Genomic DNA, 23,920 nt, shown 5'->3' on the forward strand with positions numbered 1-23,920 from the left:
GGCCAGAGGTCGAGTCCATATTACCGAAATAACGGTCGGCCTAGTTATCCTCTCGCCCCCTCTAGCTTACACGTACACATATAAAGGTACGACGGATGTGATACTGAAGTTACGGTCGGCCGGTTACAAACCCGTTGATTAACTCATGGTGATCCCAAGTCTGGCACCCACTCACGACACTTGGATCCCACCTCTCACACTCATCTCATAAACAATGTATAGCCAACACAACCATCATTTACATCTACATCTCATTGCATAACCATCATAAAACCACATCTCATATTCATGTCTCAACACATAACTAGTATCCACATTCATGATAACAGTTCAAGTATAATTGTAAATCCCTATGCAACTAGCATTCAACATGGTAGGTGTCTTAGCATGCCTCACCTATTCTGGCATTCGATAAGAAATCAAATCCATCTAACATTCATAATGAAAATACCTTATAAACATGTTAAGCATGACATATGCATGAATGACATCCACAAGCAATGAGAGAAACATTCCGAAATTAAGTTCAAGTATCTAATCCACTCACCTTGTTCTTCTAACCGGTGATTCTAACCAAAATCCGATTCCCGCGCGTACCCGTACGACCTCCCCGGACGGTTGTAGTTGCCTAGTTTAATATGTTTAGAAGGTGTTAATAGATCTAGACAACCCTCATTAAAATACCTCACCACCCCTACTTAAATATCCTTGAAGTAGGCGAGGTCACCGGAGTAATTTCAGTTCTAGTAAAGCTGTCAATGCACAACAGTCAACTTTGGACCTACTTTCGAGAGCCTTCCCCTCTGATTGTGTCAAAGGTTTCTTCATAGGAAATGTAGCCCTTTAAGTCTAGTTTACAACGCATTTTGAATCGCATCGTTTGCTTATGTATCAACTGAGTTATGGTCGAAACAGTGGGTAGAGGTCAAACCCTGAAACAACAACATTTTAGTCCCTGTGGACAATGTCTGCGGACGATGTCTACACAGTCCGCTCAGGCCATTTTTGTTGTATTTCAGCAATGGCTCGAGCTGTTGATGGTCCAACCTTAGGGGAACTCAAGGAGGTTGTATGGGAGGTCTTCGTACACTCCTAGGGTCACGTAGAACCTTGGGATTCAATCCCGAACATGGTCCTTCACCTATGTTGGGTTTCAAACCCAAAATTCCCCAAATTCAAGGTGCTTTAATGGAGATTTAATGGTGGTTAGATCAAGGAGTTGGGAATCAAACATTTGTGGTCAACAATTGGTGTTATTAGCATCTAATTAAAGGTCTAAACACAGTAGGGCAAGAAGCCCTAAGATCTAAGCTTGCATTGAAGAACGAACATCTAGGTTCTAGAGTAATTGAATGGAATTTAGGTCAGAGGGGTAGCTTACAATGAGGAATTAGCTAGGACAGTAAGAGGGGAGTCTTCCAAGCTGGAGTTGGGCTTTACTACTCTTCTCCCACGAGCTCTAAGCCCAAGGATGAGTGCACAATCAGCTGAGGTGAGGAATTAAGCTCAAGTATAGCTCCAATGGAGGTTGGGGTCTTCTCCTCCTTCACCTTCTTCCTCTTCCTTTCTTCTTTCTTTCTTAGCTCTCCACGTTCTCTCTTTTCTTAGGTGTTGGAGATGGGAGAAATGAGGAGGCTGGGGTTTTACCTAATTTGGCTAAGGATTCAAGGGTTTGTTTGGTTGGGAGTTGATTTAGGGCTTTAGGAGTGTTTAGAACAAATTAGAGTTCAAATGGGTCCTAGGTTAATCATCCTAGATATTAGGTTAGGTCAATTAGGGTAAAAGCAACCTAGAAATACTTGGGGTTGAGCCCCAAGCTCGGGCATGAGTGAACCATGAGTAAAAATTTCAATTCTGGGCAAAATTCCCTTTGCAGATGATGTGATGGATCATCCGTAGGATCATAAGCATGATCCGCAAAGGCCATAAGTTGCTGAATTTTGCTCCGAATGGCATTGGGTTTTCTCCGGGGTTTTCTTAAATGCAAGGGAGTTTTGTCTAAAAGGTTTATATGATCTAAATACATGTGTTGCAAAGTATAAAATATTTAAATAGGCAATGGACAGATTTCCCAATTTTATTTCTTAAAGAGGATTGGCGACTTGTTGACCCATCCATGACACACCTGAGGAGGGTCCTCAAGTATCCAAGGTATGGTATTCAAGTATTCATTTCAACTCCGATTGACTAGGGATTTTCTCCGGTACACTTGTACATACTCATAGGCATAAATGCTATGATTTATATGCATCACATGCCATTACTTAACATACATGGTTAGGTGAATTTACTTACCATCACTCACCCGAAAGGGGCTTCGGGTATTTCCTACGGTCTTCGCACCATGGCATGTACATGAGGAATTGTCATTACTTTCAATTGACCTCTTGAATGTAACATCTCACAAATCATTGGTGCCAACAGTCACCAGGGCAACACCCATTATGAAAGTTCAAATTAGCTTCGGATTTTGGGCACGGGTGTAACAATATCTTTTTATCTTTTTTAAAAATACCATGCAATGCAGTTAGAATTAATAAAATCCAAATAACCTACACAAGTGGAAAATCATCTGATTCACACTGAAGAGCGGTTCTAATCCAATTAGGTCTCTTTGGAAGGAATCCTGTCTTATGAGGACGTTGAAAATGATGTTCAAAGCTAATCTGGAAATGATATGAGAGTGCTCTACTTCAATTAAGAAATCAGAATCTGATTTTGATTAGTAGGCTACAATCCCAATCCTAATAGGAATCCCAAGTTTTTATTGAGGACTAAAAGGACCAAAATAGGAATATGAATTCACATTCTGTATATAATTAAGAATCAGAATTAGATCAGAAGTCAAAGAGGGGAGTGATAAAGAGAGAGCACTCAGAAGTAAAAGAGTGAAATGATAAAGACAGAGGACTCAGAAGTCAAAGAGTGGAATAATAAAGAGGATTCGTAATCAGAATATGATTAAGAAACTGGGAGTTAACTAGAGTAGTACTCTTCTGTCGAACCAGGACACTTGCAGAGGCAATGGGATAGGGTCTCCCTGCTTCAGACATCGAACGTCATTTTATACCAACAGTTATGGCATCTAGCATCTAATGGATCCAAATTGGAGGCCTACAAAATTAATCTTGGCAGAAGGTCCACAGTCTCAATTTTCTTCTGTTTCTATAGTGATCATGTGTTTTATGATAGTTAAAGGAACATGGTAGTCCCGATGGTTGTTTTTCAACCCAACTGGTTTTATTTCTATGATGCAGTCCAAGGAGGCATCTCAACTCAATTGGGCTGGATGGGTTCAATTTCAGGTCTTCAACAGGTTATATAGGTGTTGGGCTTCTAAATAATTGATTTTTATTGTAAATGGGTCAATTTTATAAGCCCATAGTGTGAGTTACCCGATTCTACAGGGGATTAGGTGCTAGCTTTACTTTCTTTATTTGATTTGTTTGAAGATTTAAGCTAGATTTAGTCTATATTGAGTTTCTATTTTGTTAAAGAACTATTGAATTTGATTCTAGTAAACTCTAGAAGCTCTAGAAAGTTTCTTTTTTCAGATTCCTTGGTTCTCAAGTCTAGAAATTTAGACAAGCTCATAATTTTTGAATTATGCTTAGAAATAGAAATTAAGAAGTCGGCAAGTCTATAAATATGTGACTTGATAAGTTGTGTAATGCATAGTGATTTTAATAAATGAATGAGTGTTTTGGGGAATTGCAGGATAGCAATCAATTGGTTTCTGTGGGTAAAGTCCCCGGGTCTTGGTCTGACTTGAGGCATAGCCCAGCAAGTCAGGAACTAAAAGAGCTAGGGGCATGCCTAAAATGACCATAGGAGAAATTGTGAGGAAGGACATGCATAGTCTAGGTCTCATTCCAAGTATGACCTTGGATAGAGCCTATTGGAGGGCAAGGATCCATGTAGCAGACCCCATTTAGCTGAGTTTCTTCCGACTTGCTGGGCTGTGCCTCTTTCCTCTTTCCTCTTTCATTTGTCATTTGCCAATTTTCATTTCTCATCTCATTCCCCATCCCTCTTTTCTCATCTCCTCATTTCTTTTTTTTTTTTGTAAGGCATCAATTTTCCTTACTTTGTTTTGTTTGGATCCATGTAGCCGACCCCATTAAGTTGGGATAAAGGCTGAGTTTGTTGTTGTTGTGTGAACATTGAATCTTTTTTTCTGCTTCTGATATTTGCTGTGTGACTAACTGCTGTTCACAAGTCAGATCATCACGCATTCTACTGTCTGTTATTAGTACCTGCAGATCCCTGCCAGAATATTATCATAATATCCCTTCAAATACCAATATTCTGTTCTGGCTGACACCCTCTCTAGTTCAATTGCACCCTTGTGAACTTCCTGAGATCGCTCTCGGTTTTCAGTCACCGATTGTTCCTAACCAAGGGTCGCTCAACCAAAGTTTCAGCGTCAACTGAGCCTTGGTTGTTGAGCTATCAAAATTCAACCTAATATAAAACAGAAAATAAAAATATAACAAATCCTAATAGAACTAGGAGTTTATAACTCTAATTATAAAACACAAAAAAAACACTGCTCACGTCACTGTTTATGTGAACAGTGTCACATGAACAGTACTTCAACACTCCCCCTCAAGCTGGAGCATACAAATCACCTAGACCTAGCTTGGAACAACTTTGATGGAAGGCAGGTCCAAGCAACGGTATGACTAAGTTGATTGGTGGTAGAGACAAACTGAGTAGCAATCAACTTCTTCATAACAGCATCTCGAACAAAGTGACAATCAACCTCAATGTGCTTGGTCCTCTCATGAAATACGGGATTACTAGAAATATAGATAGCGGCTTGATTATCACAAAACATCTGCATAGGCTGAGTGATGAGAAATCCCAATTCCTGGAGTGAGGATGTTACTCACATCAACTCAGTTGTAGTATGTGCCATTGCTCGATATTCAGCCTCAACACTAGATCTAGCAACAATGGTTTGTTTCTTACTTTTCTAGGTGACTAAGTTACCTCCCACAAAGGTGCAAGACCCAGTCGTGGAGCGCCTATCACCATCAGCACCAGCTCAATTAGCGTTAGAAAACCCAACCAGATTAATATTGTGATCGGAATGATAAATAAGACTTTTGCCAGGAGCACCTTTTAGGTAGCGTAGAACATGTCAAGCAGCATCCTAATGAATTTTCTTTGGGGATTACATAAACTGACTAATAACTCCAACAACAAAGGAGATTTCTGGTAGAGTAACAGTCAAATAGATGAGTTTGCCAACAAGTCTTCTATACTGATGTACATCTGTAAAGTCTTCACTCTCACTAGATCCAAGTTTGTGATGGGGATCCATGGGAGTATTAGCTGGTTTAGAAGCCAGCATTTCAGGTTCAAATAAGAGATCAAGAACATATTTCCTCTGTGAGAAACTAATACCTTTCTTGTTGCGCAAAACTTCAATACCAAGAAAATATTTTAAAATACCCAAGTCTTTCATCTGGAAGTGCTGATGAAGATAGGCTTTAACTTGAGAAATACTAGAAGCAGCATTACCAGATATAATAATGTCATCCACATAAACTAGTATTATAACCACCATTGAGCCCTGGCGGCAAACAAAGACAGAATGGTCAGAGTAACACTGTGAGAACCTGAATTTGCATTACGAAGTCGGCATACTTTGGTAGAATCCTCCCCCTGAGCAACATACCCAGGAGGTTGCTCCATATAAACCTCCTCTTGAAGATCACCATAAAGAAAAGCATTCTTGATATTCATCTGATAAAGTGGTCAGTCTAAGTTGACGACCAAAGAGATAAAAACCCGAACTGAATTCAACTGAGCAACAGGTGAGAAGGTCTCAAAATAATCAACACCATAAGTTTGTGTATAGCCCTTGACAACCAGGCGAGCCTTAAGACGATCAATAGAACCATCAACATTGTATTTGATGGTATAAACCCAACGACAATGGACAAGATCCTTCCCAGTGGGTAATGAAACCAGAGTCCCAAGTAAGGCAAGAATGTAAAGCATCCATTTCGGTGTCCATTGCTGCCTTCCAGCCAGGATGAGATAAAGCCGCATGATAGGTTATAGGAACAAAGTTAGTAGACAAAGCAAAAGCAAGTGGGTGATAGTGAGATGGAAGATGAGAAATGGAGACATATTTTTCAATGGGATACCCAATGAGAGATTGATGAGATTTTTGAGTACACGAGCGAGTACCTTTACGAATGGCGTCTGGTAAGTCAAGGGTGTAGAAATAAGTGAATGGCTTGATTGATCAATGAGATCAGTCAAACTCTCTATTTATAATAATAATAATAAAAGAGATTACAAAGGGAAACACTGTTCACGACATTGTTCACGTGAACAGTGTCACAGCCCAAATATAACTCTAATTCTAACTAGTTAAATAGAGCTAGAATAGAACTAGGAAAGGGAAAATAACTAAAATAGAAATAACACCCCATAAGTCGATCTTATATCATGGATCGACCCATGTCACACGTAATACCCAAATACCCATATTCCAACACTCCCCCTCAAGTTGGTGCGTAGATAACAGTCATGCCCAACTTGCACACTAGAGGTTGAAAATTTTTTCCACTTAAGCCTTTGGTGAACACATCAGCCAACTGTTCCCCAGATTGCACATAAGGAACACAAACCGTCCCATTATCCAGATTCTCCTTGATAAAATGACGATCAATTTCAATATGTTTCGTCCTATCATGCTGCACTGGATTATGGGCAATGCTTATTGCTGATTTACTGTCACAGTAGAGTCGCATAAGCAGAGTAATAGGAATACTCAAATCTTGTAACAACGTCTTGAGCCACAATAGTTCACAAATACCAAGAACCATAGCTCTAAATTCAGCCTCTGCACTAGAACGGGCCACCACTATTTGCTTCTTGCTGCGCCATGTAACACAATTTCCACCCACAAATGTACAGTAACCTGTGGTGGATTTTCGATCATGGGAACCAGCCCAATTTGAGTCAGTGTAGGCCTCAATCTGTAGATGATCATGATGAGAGAATAATACTCCTTTACCAGGAGCCGACTTCAAGTATCTCAAAATCCTGAATACTGCTTCCAGATGATTAGACCGAGGATTATGCATAAATTGACTGATAAGACTCACAGCATAGGCAATATCAGGCCGAGTGTGAGATAAATAAATTAGTCGCCCAACTAGCCTCTGATATCTCCCTTTGTCCACTGGTTCACCATCAGTGTCTCGGAAACGAGCATTTGCCTCAATGGGAGTATCCACAGGAGAACAACCTAACATGCTAGTTTCAGAAAGAAGATCTAGAGTATACTTGCGTTGAGATAAGAACAGCCCTTGAGAAGAATGGGCCACTTCAATCCCTAGAAAATAGCGAAGTATGCTTAGATCCTTAATCTCAAATTCCTTGGCCAAATAATTCTTCAACTTGGAAATTTCAGCAGGGTTATTTCCAGTTACAATTATATCATCGACATATACTAGGAAGACAGTAATAATGCTGCCCGATGTCTTGACAAATAAAGTGTGATCTGCATTGCTTTGTTTATAACCAAATGTCAACATCGTTGTCTGAAAACGACCAAACCATGCACGTGGTGATTGTTTCAGACCATACAACGCACGCTTAAGTTTACAAACCTTGCCATGAGTTGCAGTAGATGAGAACCCAGGAGGGACATCCATATATACCTCTTCCTCTAATTCACCATGGAGGAAGGCATTTTTAACATCAAGCTGTTGTAGACTCCATCCTAAGTTCACAGCACAAGAGAGAATTACCCTGATAGTGTTCATTTTGGCAACAGGTGCAAAAGTCTCCAAATAATCTATCCTATATGTCTGAGTAAATCCACGAGCAACCAGCCTTGCTTTAAAACGATCAACAGTTCCATTAGCTTTTTGTTTAATTACAAAGACCCACTTGCAGCCAACAGTCTTCTTTTGTGGTGGAAGTGTGACAAGATCCCATGTACCACTCTTCTTTAGAGCTAGCATTTCTTCGATCATGGCCTCCTTCCACCTAGTATCTGTAAATACCTCCTGCCAAGTCTGTGGTATGGAAACAGAGGATAAAGAGGAAACAAAAGCATGAAATGATGGGGATAAAGATTCATACGAAACAACCTGTGATATTGGATGTTGCGTACAAGACCTTTTTCCCTTTCTAAGAGCAATGGGTAGATCAAGTGATGGATCAGAAGTAATAGGAGAAGTAGCAACATCTAAAGGATTAGAAATATTACCAGAGGAGGTGTCATTCGATCCTGGGTCAAAGGACAACTCTTGGTCTGGTAATGCTGCAGTGGTGGGCTGTTGTTGCCCTTTTTTCTTTCGATAATACTGCTTTGTGTGAAATCTTTCACTGGTTGTACCTGCTGCTCCCCTTGAACATCATTATCTAAAGGTACATGATAGTCATAAATAGGTTCATGTAGAGGAGGAATGGGAATCGGCACTTCTTCTAGAGTAGGAATGGACTCCCCCTGAAGAGGTGCCGAAGATGGAAAGAAAGCCATGGCCTCATGGAAAACGACATCCATGGAAACAAAAACACGACGAGATGTAGGATGATAACATTTATACCCCTTTTGGGTGGGAGAATAACCAATGAAAATACAGCGGAGACCGCGGGGATCAAGTTTGCCATGGGCATAGTGGTTTCGAACAAAACAAACACACCCAAAAATTTTGGGAGGAATAATATAAGAAGAAGACCCTTTCAAAAGATCAAGAGGAGATTTATAGTCAAGTACCCGAGAGGGCATCCTATTGATAAGATAAGCAGCTGTTAAAACAGCCTCTCCCCAGAAATGAGAAGGAACATGCATTTCAAACATAATGAAGCGAGCTACATCAAGAAGATGTCTATTTTTGCGTTCAGCCACTCCATTTTGGGGTGGAGTGTCAACGCAACTGGTTTGATGAATAATACCCTGAGTAGCAAGAAATAATTGAAAGGCTCCATCTAAATATTCATGACCATTGTCACTCCTGAGAGTTTGAATGGTAGCTTGAAACTGAGTTTGAACCATGCTATAAAAGACTTTAAAACAGGAAAAAACTTCACTCTTGTGTCGCATTAAGTAAACCCAAGTGGTGCGTGTGTGGCAATCAATAAAGGTGACAAACCACTTAAAGCCAGAAATAGAAGAGGTACGTGAGGGACCCCAGACATCAGAATGAATCATAGAAAAAGGCTTAGAACATCTTTTATTTGAACTAGAATAAACAGAACGAGTTTGTTTTGCAAAAACACAAGCCTCGCATAATAAAGAGTGAGGGTTACAATGCTAAAATAAAACAGGAAAAATCTTAGCTGAGGTTCCTAAAGGTGGATGGCCCAGTCGACGATGCCATCGGTGCAATTCAAATAAATGATGTTCAGCAGAAGTAGCAGTAAGAGCCTGGCTAGACATAGTAACAGCATTAGAGATAAGATCATCGTCAAGCAAGTAGAGACCACCACGCATTTTACCAGTTCCAATCGTTCTCCCTGTCCCCAAGTCCTGAAAGACAATGTGAAGGATAAAAAATAGCTTTGCAATTGAGATCAGATGTCAAACTACTGATAGAAAGCAAATTAGAAGTTAACTTAGGAACATGTAAAACAGAGGACAAAGATAAAGAAGGAGAACAATGGATGGCTCCCTTCCCTGAGACAAAGGAAAGAGAACCATCGGCTATTTTAATTTTATCTTTGCCTGAACAGGGAGAATAACGAAAAAATAAATTGGATTGACCAGTCATGTGGTCAGTGGCTCCGGAATCGATTATCTAAGGATGAGATAATGCCAAAGCACAATGACCAGCAAAAGAAATACCTAGTTTGGAGAAAACAAGGTTCGATTCAGAAGAGGGAACCACAGTCGAGGTAGAGGCAGGTGCAGATGAAGAGGCGAAGGTAGTCATCATACGACGAAAGGCAGCAAGTTCCTCTGTAGAAAGTGTGGTAGTAGGGGCTGTTTCAGTAGCTTCAGAAAGATGGGCCTGTGTGCCACCACGACCACGGCCACGGCCTCGACCACGACCACCACTACAACCATCAGAAGAGTCAGATGGCCGGCCATGTAACTTCCAGCAAAAATCCACAGTATGTCGTTCCTTTCCACGATGAGTACATTTAAGAGGTTCCTTCTCAGACGAGGAACATGTACTAGTACTAGAAGAGCTACCTCTAGAAGAAATTAAAGCAGATCTCTCTGGCTGTGTAGTTGGTAACATGGTGGAACGACGAGTATCTTCCAATTGTATCATAGAGTAGGCTTGCTCCAAAGTGGGAAAAGGTGAACGACTCAGAACTTGAGACCGAAGCTGATCATATTCCACATTAAGGCTAGTCAAGAAAGTGTATACTCTGAATTTATCCTCCCTAAGCTGAAATTTGGTAATATCAGAAGGACAATCAAGCTGAAAGTTATCATAATAGTCAAGCTCTTGCCACAGGCTACGGAGTTCACAGTAGTATTCAGATAAAGTAAGTTCACCCTGTTTGGTTGCATGGATTTTTCGTTGAATATCATAAACTTGTGCATCATTCCCTACCTGAGAATAGGTACCTTTAGCAGCTTTCCAAATTTTTGCCGCTGAATCAAGTAGTGTATAGCCACGGGCAATGGATGGAGTCATTGCACTGAGAAGAAAAGCCATAACAAGAGAGTTGCTGGAACTCCACTTGTCTTGTAATGTACCAGCTTCACTTGGTTTGACAGTTGTACCATGTATATATATATCCCTTATAGCCCCTTGAATCAATAGAAAGAAACATTTGTGTAGACCAAAGTAAATAATTAGTGCCATCGAGCTTTATCGGGCTGACTGGAAAAGAGGGATAATCATGATGGGTCCCTTGTGTAGAAGATTGGCCAATGTTGGTGGTAGTAGTGGATGCAGCTGAATCATGCATACTAATAGAACTTCAGTAACCGAGAAGTGCAGGAAATTGCAGAATATTCTGCAATAGGTAAATAGGCAGCAGTGCTTCAAAATAAACTCTGCAGGTTGTATAAATAAACAACTACAGTGTTGTCAAACAAAGAGAAGCTGCAGATCTGTATACAGAAAATCTGCAGGTCTTCAAAAAAATACTGCACTCCTGCAAAAAAATCTGCAGGTCTTCAATAAAAAAACTGCTGCAGGTGTTTTAAAACAACTGCAGGTCTTCAAAAAAAGGAGGAAAGGAGTCTGCAGATCTTCGCACAATATGGATTTGCAGGTCTCGAAAAAAATTCTGCAGGTCTCGAGGAAAAAATCTACAAGTCTCGAGAGAAAAAAAATTTTCAGGTCTTAAAACATCTGCAGGTCTTCTAAATAAAATTCTGCAATGCTTCAGTCTTCAAACATGGAGAAAAAATACTGCAGGTCTTCAAGAGAAATAAATCTGCAGGTCTTTAATCTTCGAGAAAAAAATCTGCAGGTCTTCTAAAATAAAATCTGCAGTTCTTCAATCTTCAAACATGGATCTCACTGTGCATGGAGATCATAAAATAGGATAAAGTAAAGGAGGTAAACTCTAGGGCAAGTACTAGATCATATTTAGATCACCTTAAAGTACTGCCCCCATGAAATAATGGAAACGAGAGAAGGGAAGAGAGAAGGAGGGTCTCGGTTGATTTAGGGTTTTAGGGTAATGGGTTAGTTGATCCAGGAGAGATCAATTATGGAGGGAAACAATGGAGGAGAGCAGAATTAATTTCTCAGATATCGAGTTTAGGCTTTGATACCATGTAGAAATAAGTGAATGGCTTGATTGATCAATGAGATCAGTCAAGCTCTCTTTTTATAATAATAATGATAAAAGAGATTACAAATGGAAACACTGTTCACGACACTGTTCACGTGAACAGTGTCACAGCCCAAATATAACTCTAATTCTAACTAGTTAAATAGAGCTAGAATAGAACTAGGAAAGGGAAAATAACTAAAATAGAAATAACACCCCATGGGTCGATCTTATATCATGGATCGACCCATGTCACACTTAATACCCAAATACCCATATTCCAACAAGGGGACTCTTAGCATCAGAATCAGATGGTGGGGCAGAAGGAGCGACATCTGCATCAGTGGATGGCAGCTCTGGAACACTAGGAGCAGAGGGTAATGGACTAGGGGCAATGGAGGTGGTTGTAGTAGAGGGTAAAATGCGTGGGCGACGACATAGACGTTGATAGACCTTAACAGATGGAGAGATAGGTATGGGCATAGGTATGGGAGGACCTAGAAGTTCTTCAGTGGATACAGGAGACGGTGTAGGTGAAGTAAAATAAGGGGTAGTTTCAAAAAAGGTAACATCAACGCTAATAAATTGTTTATTAGAGATAGAGTTAAAACATTTGTAACCTTTTTGGATCCGAGAATAACCAAGAAAAATACATTTGATAGACCTAGGTGACAACTTATCAATGACAGGATGAAGGATGTGAATGAAGCAGACAGCCAAACACACGTTGTGGAGATGTGAATAAGGAATGATTTGGGTATAAAAGAGAAAGGAATTTTATTATTTAACACGGATGATGGCATACGATTTATAATATAACAGGCAGTGAAGACAGCATCACACCAAAACAGCTTGGGGACATTCATGTGAAGCATAATATACCGGGCGACCTCAAGTCTATTTTTGCGTTCAACCACTCCATTTTGTTGGGGGGGGGGTGTACGAACAACTAGTTTGGTGAATAATACCATGAGTGAGACTAAAAGCAGAAGTCTCAGTTTGAATGTATTCAAGGGCATTGTCAAAACAAAAAATTTTAATCGACTTGTCAAACTGAGTTTTCATTTCTTGATAAAATTTTTTAAATACAGTAAGAAATTGAGTCCGGTCTTTCAACAAATAAACCCAAATGGAACAAGAATAATCGTCCACAAAACTAACAAAATAAGAAAAACCTAATCAATTACAGTATTACAGACACCCCAAATGTCAGAATGCACTAAAGAAAATAAGGAAGAACTTCTAGGTGTAATGCGAGCAGGAAAAGAGGCACGGTGATGTTTGCCCAGTTCACAAGCTTCACACTCAAGAGGAGACATGGACTTGCAACTAGGAACCATTAACTGTAGTTTAGAAAGAGATGGGTGACCAAGGCGTAAATGCCATTGCGTGGGAGTAGGTATAGTAGTAGATGTGGCTGCAGTAGAAGGGCCAGTGACATCCAAGTAATACAGACCATCACGCTCAAGCCCTTCACCAATCGTCTTCCTTGTCTGAAGGTTCTAAAACACACAATAAGAAGGATAAAAGGTCACAACACAGTTTAAGAGATTTTGTAAGTTGACTGACATATATAAGATTTAAAGGTAATTTAGGAACATGAAGGACAGAGGAAAAAGTCAAGGAAGAAGTGGGAGAAACAGTTCCATGACCAGTAACCTTAGTAGTCGACCCATCAGCAAGGATAACATTAGATGAGGTTTGGACTTGATTTAGAGAAGAAAACAAACTAGACTTACCAGTCATATGAGATGAAGCACCAGAGTCAATAAGCCAGGAGGTAGAGGAAGGATCAAAAACCGAGTTACCATTATAGGCTAAAGTGGCTGTGAAAGTTGAGGCAAAGGCAGCTTTAAGTTATTGAAGACGTTTGACCAGCTGATTGTAATCATCACGTGACACAGTGGATGGAGTACTTGATGTGGAACTCTGATTTATATCACTGGTAGGTTTCTCTGAATGGTTGTTAGTCATGGCTGTATTGGCCAGTTCATGTGCCCAGTCGGGCTTGCCATGTTTAGCCCAACAAGTATCTACTGTATGATTTGGTTTGCCACAATAAGAGCATTGGCGGGAAGATTTATTAAAAGATTGGAAACTAGTACCCCGTCCACTAGTACAACAGCCACGACCCCTGGATTGGCCACGGCCACATCCACGTCCGCGACCACGGTTAGCAACAAAGGCAGAACTTTCCTTGGGAGCAGTATAAGGTTTAGATGGATTGGCCAGTCTATTGATACATGAAAATACTTCATTAAGAGATGGAACTTTCTCCCCGTAAGTAGTTCACCTTTCACTGATTGGTAATCAGGGTGCAATCCAGCCAGAAATTTAGCAACATGAAACTCATCCCTTTGTTGTTTTAACTGATCCACATTGGTAGTGAGGGGCTGATGGGTCTGAAGTTCTTCAGTCATACCCTTATGGCTAGCAAAGTATTCACTTAAGGTTTTATCCCCCTGTTGAAAAGTAAATATCTTCTCATAGAGATCATACATACGTGAAATATTCCTTTTTTGAGAAAAACTTTCACGTAAATCATTCCAGACATCCTTGGCATGAGTGTGAAACATCACATTGGATGCAATAGCAGGCTCAACACTATTCCATAGCCAGATTTTAATAATAGAGTTCTCACGCATCTACTCTTCATGAGCTGAAACTGAAGCAGGATCCTTTGGATCAGCAGTAGGAGGATCATCAGTGATATATTTTATTTTTCCTTTTGCATGAATATATGCATGTACGGCCTAGGCCCATAAAAGATAGTTGGGACTCCGGAGAGCTTGATAGTAGTAATTTGAACTTGTACATTGTCCAATGGTAGTTTAGGATCAGCCATCTTGCAGAAATAGCAGCAGTAGTAATGTAAGTAGAACCAGGTTAGGGTAATACAGGACCCAAAACAGCAGCAGCAGCAGTATAACACTTGATAGCAGTGGCAGAAGTAATAAACTGACAATCGGCTTCTTAACAAACCCAGATTAGGGCAGGATAAAGCTATCGGCAGAATTAGGGTTTCAACAAACCACAATTTCTAGCAGTATTAGTAAATTAGGGTTTGAAAAACCCAAAACAGTAGCAGAAAAACCGATCGGTAGTAGTAGGCAGGCAAGGGTATGATTTAAAGGCAATAATAGCAGCAGGACAATCGGCAGAGTTAGTTTTTTGAGGAACCCACACTTCAACCAAGTAAAATAACAATCGAATGTTGTAGCTGAAGAAGGGAACCAGAAATGGATCAATTGAAGACACAATCACCTGAAAATAAACTCTTAACAGAGAACTGCAGGGGATAGAGAAGAGAAATTTTGGCAAATAGAATTGTTAAATCTACAATCAATCCTTAGTAATGTAATTGAGCAGCTCCAACTTGGGTTGGGGTAAGGCGGTATGTCCCCCCTTGTATTCGTTATTCTTTTTTGACTTAATAAAATTTAGGGGCTGACCCGGGTCCCAAAGAAGTTCGGGTTAAAAAAAAAAAAAAAAAACTTGAAGTTCTTCAATCGATCAGACTCTTCAAGTAAGCAGTTGTAAAAATAAACCCTTAGTTTTCAATTGAAAACTCTATCTAGGGCTTAATCCATATATGCAGCAGAGGGAGCTGCACCTGTAGAAGAAATTAAAACTTTGAGAAGACTCTCAAACCAGAATCGGAGGAGACAACAACCTAATGGTTATGCTCTGATACTCTGTAACAAAATATAAAGCTAAAGAACCAAAACCAAGAATGAGAAAAGAGAAAAAGAAGGAGAAGAAGTGATTGAGAGAAGGAGAAGGGACTGTGGTTGTGAGAATGGAGTACTCAGTCCCCCTTCTCATTCTCTTATTTATATTACTAAAATATTCAGATTACAAGAAGGATTCCTAATTACAATAGGATCCACAAATATAAAACAGAAAATAGAAATAGATCAAATCCTAATAGAACTAGGAGTTCACGTGACACTGTTCACGTGAACAGTGTCACGTGAACAGTACTTCAACATCCTTAATGGAAGCCATTGAGCTGTATGTTCTACCTACTTGTCTATATACTGTTTTTAAAAATATACTTATGGTCTACATGGTGAGTAACTTTGATTTCAGTTCTATTGACTTCAAAAGGTTTGAAAGCATACTTCATTATATGCGCGTTGTGCAATTTTATATTTGCAGTTAACTTCACAAGCTGTGGAATCATGCTTACTTCTTTAGTATATGTTCCTTCTATAAGTTGCAAAGAGAGGTTTAACTGTTAATTAGTCTATTATCAATTTCTGTTGTGCAGAGAATGTTAGTGAACATGGCATTGGAGTTCCGGAGATTAGTTTCGGTGATTGTTGCTTTCATTGACCGTTTGTTGGCCTGTCACTCACACCATTGGTTGGGAGAGCGATTGCTTCAGACATTTGATGAACAATTGCTTCCAAAGGTCATCAAGTACTACTATTTGGCTTCTTACTTTCCGGTCTTCGAGAGGATTGCTGAGAATGCTACCATACCTCCTCATGGGTTGTTGGAGTTGCTCACCGCTTTTGTTGTTTCCCTTGTGGAGAAACATAGTCCAGAAACAGGATTAAATTCTTGGTCTCTGGGAAGTAAAGTTCTTTGCATTTGCCGAACAATGCTCATGCACCATCATAGCTCTAGAGTCTTCCTTGCACTCTCCCGTGTCTTGGCATTCACTTGCCTGTGCTTTCCTGACTTGGAGGTTCGTGATAATGCAAGGTATACGAAGGTGGTGTTTCTTTCAGTTTCATAAATTTTTACTGTACTGCATCAGGTCTTCATTTTGTTCTTCATAAGGCGTTTTTCATTTTAGGTGTTGCAGTAGGTTAGGCTGAAGTTGGGTGTGATTGTAACATGCTGTAACTGGCACATACTGGTCCACTTATTGGGGTTTCTATATACTTGTTCAAAGGGCGTACCCAGTGCACGAGGCTCATGCCACTGCGGGGTCTGTGGAGGGTCATAATGTACGCAGGCTTTAACCCCGCTTCGCAGAGAGGCTGTTTCTAGAGACTCAAACCAGTGAGCACTTGGTCACAATGGAGCAACCTTACCGTTGCACCAAGGTCCACCCTCTTCGATATACTTGTTCGAACTATGAAAAAGCTCCAGTTTGCTGGTTCTGTAGTCAAATGTTGGGTGATGTCAGTTTTTTCTCTGGTTAGGGAGGTTCTTGGTGAGCAAAATGTCCAGCCTTACCCTGAACTAATTGTTAAATTAACTAAGCTGAAATTGACAAAATTAGGGAAAGGCAGGGAAGAAACAGATGGTTTCCTGCAGGTTACAAATGTTAGAGCATCAGTTGCCACTTTTAGGTGATTAGAATGTTGGTTTCTCATTCTTCTCACTTTTGAGGCCTGGATCTTTGTGTGCTCCCTCAGAGCAGGTTAAAGAACTAGGAAAGGGAAAAAGGAAGAAGATGAAGTAATGTAGTTCTAGATTGGTAGGAGACCAACTCGAAGCCAATCAACCAGGATCTGATCTGAATAGGTGAATCGGTTGGTCAAAATAGTGTTTTTGGTCAAATTAGGGTGTCAGGGTTTGGGTAGGGTTAGGGTTTGATATGTTGGTTATGTCAAGTAGGTGTAGGGGAGTCTATCAGTGAAGATTCTGAGATGTTTTGATGGATGGAAGTGTGTAAACTTGAAGGGGCAGCAAACTAGGTTTAGGGTTTCGGGTTTTTGAAAAGTGGAAATTGAGGGAATCTAGGGTTTAGAGTGAGGGGATTGAAACCAGGTTTGGCTTGAGTATTCCGTATGGGAATAGAGCACTCGGCCAGCGTTGAGTGAGGTTCTAATGGTTAGGATGTGCTGGGCAGAAACTAGGGTTTTTGGGTTTTGATTTGAGAAGGTGGGATGTTCGGGTTTTAATGGGAGAGTAATATAGTCCTAGGTGGCAAGGAGACCAGCTAGGAGCCAAGCAACAGGATCTTCTATGAACAGGCAGTCCGATTGGACAGAAATTGGGATTTTAGTCCAAATTAGGGTTAGGGTTAGGGTTAGGGTAATGGGGGGGGGGATGAATCTTATATGGTAAATCTGGGCAGGTTTAGAGGAGTCTAAAAAACTAGATATAGTGAAGTTTGAATAAGAATTTCAAAATCAGAAAATTAGGGTTTCGGGTTTTTGAAAAGATGAGAGTGAGGGGATTGGATTTTGGGCAGGGGGTTAAGATCGAGTTCTCCAGGGGTTGGGAGAGTCACTCGGCCAAGGTTTGGGGGCTTAGTGATGGCTGGATGTGGTTGCGTAGGATTTTAGGGTTTTGGGTCACTAATAGGGATGAGGGGGGAATTAGAGTTTCGAAGGGAGAATGGGGCTGAAGCTAAGGTCGAGTGGTAGGGAGGCTGTGGGGGTACTGTGGTTAAATTTTGGAAGGATGTTGATGGTGGAATAGGTCTGTGAGTGAATGTGAATGAATTAGTTAAGGAAATCGAGGGAAATAAAAGGGGGAGGTTAGGGATGAGTTGATGAGGGTTTAGAAGTAGAGTATTGGGGATGGGGGGCTTCAAACTTACTTGGAGATGCAGGGGGGATGATGGCAACAACTAGAACTTAAAGAAGAGCACTTGAAGAAGCTTGTCGAATCACCCAGGCTTCGCACCGCAAGGTGTCGATTGGATCAAACACCAATCCCACCTTGCCTTGATCAAACACAAAGCAATCTCACAAGGAGAAGAGAAGCAGCAGCTTGCAAAGCAATTTAATTTCAGAAAAGTGGGGAAATGAGCTCCTCCATGATTAGCATTAATTTAAATAGGGCTTAAAGCCTAAGAGACATATTCAGCCTAGGAGTCAATTTCATCATTAAATAGAAAATTTAATGATGATGGCCGACCTATTCTAATCCACACTCCTCTCTAAATCGTGGGAGTGTGGTGTGGACCCAAAAAAACAGAAAATTACATCATTAACACTTAAGTCACTTAAACTGAACCAAAGGTTGAACCAGGTTGGACCGGTTCAACTTAAAACTTAAACAAAACACTTAAAAAAAAAACTAAGTATGGATCCACCACTACTAACTATATCACTTGGACAACAGCTTATTATTCTTCTTCCTCTTGCGGATGTAGGGCTGTAGCTCTGCATCAGAGAGGGTGGCTGGGTTTTGGATCGAGTATTCCAAAGGGGTAAGGGAGTAATTGATCCAATTTTGGACAGATTATGATGGTGGGTTTGGTCTGGACAGAATTATGGTTACTGGGATATTGAAAATAAATAAAGAGGAAAGCTAGGGTTGGGGCTGTAGAGGATTAGAAGAAGAATTGGGGGATGGGGAATGTTTCAGACTGACTGACTTGTAATGGCAGAAAGTTATTGGCAGCAACTTTTTGATGGAGGAACTTGAATAAAAATCAAATCTTTGACTGAAACTAGAAAGTAGAACTTAAAGAGAACTAGTCGGGCTTCACACCGCAAGGTGTCGATTGGATCAAACACCAATCCCACCAACGAACCACCCGGGCTTCACACTACAAGGTGTCGATTGGATCAAACACCAATCCCACCAGCCTTGATCCAACACAATAACAACCTCCAAGGGAGAGAACAAAGTTGCAGAGCAGCTCGAGCAGAATTTTCTAAAACAGTGAGGTAAAAAGGAGCCCCACAGTTTGCCTTTATTTATAATGGCCAAAGGGCCAATTCATAACAGTCCTAGGAATCATATTCAGCCTAGAAGAGAATATCCACCTCTGGCCCAATTTATTAAGAGCCTATAATAAGTCAGGTGACTTCTTTAAGTGGTCACATGACAACTTAAAACAAATTAAACAAAAAAAAAGACTACTTAAATTGAACCACTGATTCAACCAGCTTTGGACCGGTTCAATTTAAAACACTAAAACATGAAATAAACTAAGTAGAGTTAATCCTGCCTATGTACCTCTACTTTAGGTCCATAAGAGTGACCTATTACATTGAAAACCCATGGGGACCAAAGACCCAACATGTATATAACCTAACCCTAGACTTATTCCCATCAACTTAAGCCTCTTTTGGTGATGTATCTGCATTATGGAGGCAGAGGAACATAAAATGACTAAAAAATCTAAAGATATTGGACCGTTCTGTGTTACCTCATTATTTCTCTCATTCGACTGTTAAATTTTACAGGATCTACTTGCGGATGCTGGTATGCATACCGGGAAAGAAGCTCAGGCACATACTAAGCCTTGGGGAAGAGCTTCCTGGTATTTCCCCATCTCCGCCAAGTAGCTCATTCTTCCATGCACAGTCTCCTCGGCTTTCTCATGATCTTAAGAAGTGCAGAAATATCTCTTCCTATGTTCACATTGAGCGGGTGGTACCACTTCTTGTTAAACAATCATGGTCCTTTTCTCTATTTACTGTGGGCATTGGAAGTGAATACCCTGGGTATTTAGAGGGAATCAAAGACAGTGAAGACCCTGTAGATGTGCAAAGGGATGTTGATGGCAGTTCTGATATCCAAATTATCTCCGAAACAGAGAGAATTGATCAACCACAAGAGCCACTACGTGTGATGGATTCAAAGGTTTCAGAGATTTTAGCGATACTGCGGAAGCACTTCTTATGCATTCCTGATTTCAGACACATGCCGGGACTGAAGATTCGAATACCCTGTACTCTTAGATTTGAATCTGAGCCCTTCAGTCGCATTTGGGGAGTTGATTTACCTGGTAATAATTTGGATGGATCAGATGCACTGCCTGCTATGTATGCAACAGTCCTTAATTTTTCGTCCTCATCACCATATGGGTCTATTCCATCACTCCACATACCTTTTCTACTTGGTAAACCTTGCAGAAATGATTATGCTTCTGCCTCGAAGGATTGTCTTGATAAAGTACCTGCAGAAAATGGGTCTGTGGAACAGGAAATCTTCAGAGCCCCACTGATGATTGAACTGGAGCCAAGAGAACCAATGCCTGGTTTGGTTGATGTTTCCATTGAGGCTAACACTGAAAATGGTCAGATCATTCATGGGCAGCTTCGGGGTATCATGGTTGGCATTGAAGACATGTTCCTCAAGGCTAGTGTTCCATCTGACATTACAGAAGATGCAATCCCTGCATACTACTCAGATTTGTTCCATGCATTATGGGAGGCTTGCAGTAGTTCCTCAAAAACTGGACGGGAGATATTTCCATTGAAAGGACGCATAGGAGTTGCAGCTATTAGTGGAACCCGATCAGTCAAGCTACTGGAAGTCCCTTCCGAAGCTTTGATTGGGGTTGTTGAGCAGTACTTGACACCCTACGTTGTTAGTGTGATTGGTGAACCTCTTGTTAACAGAGTGAAGGGAAGAGGGGTCATCCAGAACATTGTCTGGAAGGATGTAGCCTTGAATATTGCCCTTGATGTTTCTACCTCCTTAAATGATTTTGATGGAGAGCCACTTCAACTTGAGTACATTGATGCAAATGACAAAGAGATCAATATTGACGTCACTAAGAGAAACATGGGGTGCTTTCTTGTTCTAATATTTCTCCCACCAAGGTACCATCTTCTTTTTCAGATGGAGGTATGCGATATTACAACATTGGTTCGAATTAGGACCGACCATTGGCCATGCCTGGCTTATATAGACGAATACTTGGAAGCTTTATTTCTGTTGTAAAAGGGAATTATTTTTACTTACCAAAAAAAAAAAAGGGAATTATTTTTTGTCTCACTTTTATCAATTTCATATTTACTACATAAGTTGTGTTCTTGGCAAAGCTCTCACCTCTGTTGATCCATGCAGCTGTAAGTTCTATGCTTCTCGTGTTTGTAGTTTTTTTTTCTCCTGCGAGAATAAACATGGTGTAAATATTTCAGGATCAGCAGGGTCTTCACCTTGTATTGGGTTTATGTATCTGAAATTCAATAAATGCTGTTTCTTTTGATTCTTTTAATTGCAATGGCAATCGGAACAGTAACCGAGTTTGAAAGTTATTTGTTCATATTAGATTATAAGGCACAGATAGGATGAGTATCTCATTCATTTTCGTTATATGCAACTTCCAGATCGTTGTTCTTGTGTTTCCCTTTATTTATTTATTTATTTTTAATGAAAGTAAAGATAGCATTAACTAGATAAATAAACTACAAATATCTGAGTATGTCAAGCTATGGTTTAGTTTGTCCACACGGCTTTCCACCAAACAGTGAGCTAGGATAGTGTGGCGCGGCGCACTGTAACAAAGTTTACAGATTTAGGGTCTTTTGGGTATCATTTTTTGTTTTTGTTTTTGGTCTATTTAAAAAAAAAAAAAAAAAAATTCATTACCGAACCATTTTGATCAATGTTGTACTACCTATGTGTAAATATCTTTTATAACATTTTTAAACAAATGGGTTCAAATCATGGAAATTCAGAATTGAAATTAGGGGTTTTTTTTTTTTTTTTTTTAAGAGAAATTGGTCCAAAGTCCATATATATTTTAATAGTAGATGAAGAATTTCTCTCATCACTCATCTTCTTTCCCAAATCAACACTAAACCATGAAGGGTGAGAATTCTGCTCCCTAAATGCAAGTTCTAATCCCAATCAGAATGATCTCCGATTTGATTCTTTGGGCTATATAAATTACCGCCCAGAATAGGGTATTCAATGGTAAGAAGGAAATAAACAAAAAATAACAAGAAAGACAAACCAATTGCATCCCTTGTAAGAGAAAGAGAAGCATGAATCCCTCTCTCCCCTGTTTTTCTTCTTTCTTCTCCTTCTAAGCTGGCCTGACTGAACAGTCATCCTTCCCTCCTAAGTTGCACCTGCTCAACAGTAGTATGACCCATTCACTCTTATCTAATTTTCTCAATCCTTCTCCTTCCCCTGCCCTCTCGTTTCTTCCTTGTCTCGATATCTACTATCCCCCTTTTTCACCTTCCAATTCTTATATTCCTTTCCCTCACTAATCTTCTTATGTTTTTCTTTTAATATTTATTTCCCCTTCGCTTAATCGTAGTTGACCTCCTTTTTAAAGTCAAGCAATCCCTTTTATTCCCTGTTTCTTAGCACTCAGTCTCTCTCTTTCCTCTGGGGTTTGTTATTTCTCTTATTTCTCTGGGTAACTTTGATTTTACTACTACTTCCTTCTTCCTTGGAAGCAGTCGACTCAAGACTGAAGATTGGCGGCCTCTCTGCCCCGAAGTGTGTTTGTTAAAGAATTTTAATCTCCAGCAGAAAAATGGGAGAAAAGTTAAAGGGTAAGTACCCTTCTACAGATGAAGCAAAGATAGGACCTTTTAAAGGGCCCTCGATGACAATCCATGATCCATATTCACCAGGTATTGCAACTCTTTCTGGGTACGTCATTGGCAAAGTGGCAATTGTTCCCCTGATAAAGATCTCCTTCGTCAATTCTTAGTGAATGAATGGACGAAGATGGGAGCGACAAAGTTCCATATCTTTGAAGAAGGCTGTTGATACAGCTAGCCGGAATTGCTGATCATGCAGTTGATGCGATTGTGGCACCCAAAACACACACCAGGCATTGGACCGGACCACGTTACCTGGCAGATTATGTTTGTGGTGATCCCAGGAACGTGACTAGCACATGAGCCATGATGATGACCGTTAGAAGCAAGGCAATAGAGCCTGGACACCTGTAAGGAATCTGCAAAAGTGAGAGAGAGAGAGAGAATATGTTACAAAGCATGTACAAAGAGAAGGAGAATAAATATAAAGATAACCCTAGCCGTTTGAGGCAGGAAGAATTTTTATCGCAAATTCTCTGTTCCATCTCCTTCCCCAATCCATCTTTCTAGGAGGTAGCTCTTTCTCGAAAAGTGTAAGGGTATTTATGTAATATTTTTTCATATGTTCTAATATAATTCTACTTGTATTAATACTCAGGCTGTGAGGGACAATCTAGTAATTAACCCATCTGACATAAATCCTAGTTTCCTATAAATACTAGCTGGAGGCAGCAGTCTGGGTATTCCAAAATAGATACTCAAGGTGTAATGCTTTAAGCAACCTTGTGTTTAAACCCTAAACCCTAACAATCTTAAAGCATTATTATTTTCGTTTTTCTGCGATCAAGGTCAGCTTTGGATTTTTGGATTTTGGAATCAAATTTGTGGTTGATCGTATGTCACGATTCTGTAGGTTTTTTTTCTTTTGAGAGATTGGCTTCGGCTTCGGCTTTTGAAACACATCTATAGAATTGCATTGTTTGATTCTTACGATCGTGCGTCTCTGGTTTTTCGAATCACCGCTTCTATCAAACACATCTGCAGGT

The 23,920-nt window shown here is 40.2% G+C and overlaps 1 protein-coding gene across 3 annotated transcripts in view; it reads left to right on the forward strand.

The window, feature by feature from the left end:
* The window catches only part of LOC122664660, a 41,934-nt gene extending 20,470 nt beyond the window's left edge, over nt 1–21,464 (forward strand). The window contains exons 2-4 of one of the 3 annotated variants that reach the window (XM_043860585.1): nt 15,992–16,431; nt 19,827–21,308; nt 21,341–21,464. In XM_043860585.1, the coding sequence (XP_043716520.1) occupies nt 15,992–16,431; nt 19,827–21,308; nt 21,341–21,395 (1,977 nt within the window). In that variant the 3' untranslated portion in view covers nt 21,396–21,464. Of the gene's footprint in view, nt 1–15,991; nt 16,432–19,826 lie in introns of all 3 variants that reach the window. The other 2 variants (XM_043860584.1, XM_043860586.1) reach the window with 2 other exon arrangements.
* Nucleotides 21,465–23,920: the final 2,456 nt, after the last annotated feature.

This window comes from Telopea speciosissima, chromosome 6 (assembly GCF_018873765.1).
Source record: "Telopea speciosissima isolate NSW1024214 ecotype Mountain lineage chromosome 6, Tspe_v1, whole genome shotgun sequence".
NCBI lineage: Eukaryota > Viridiplantae > Streptophyta > Magnoliopsida > Proteales > Proteaceae > Telopea > Telopea speciosissima.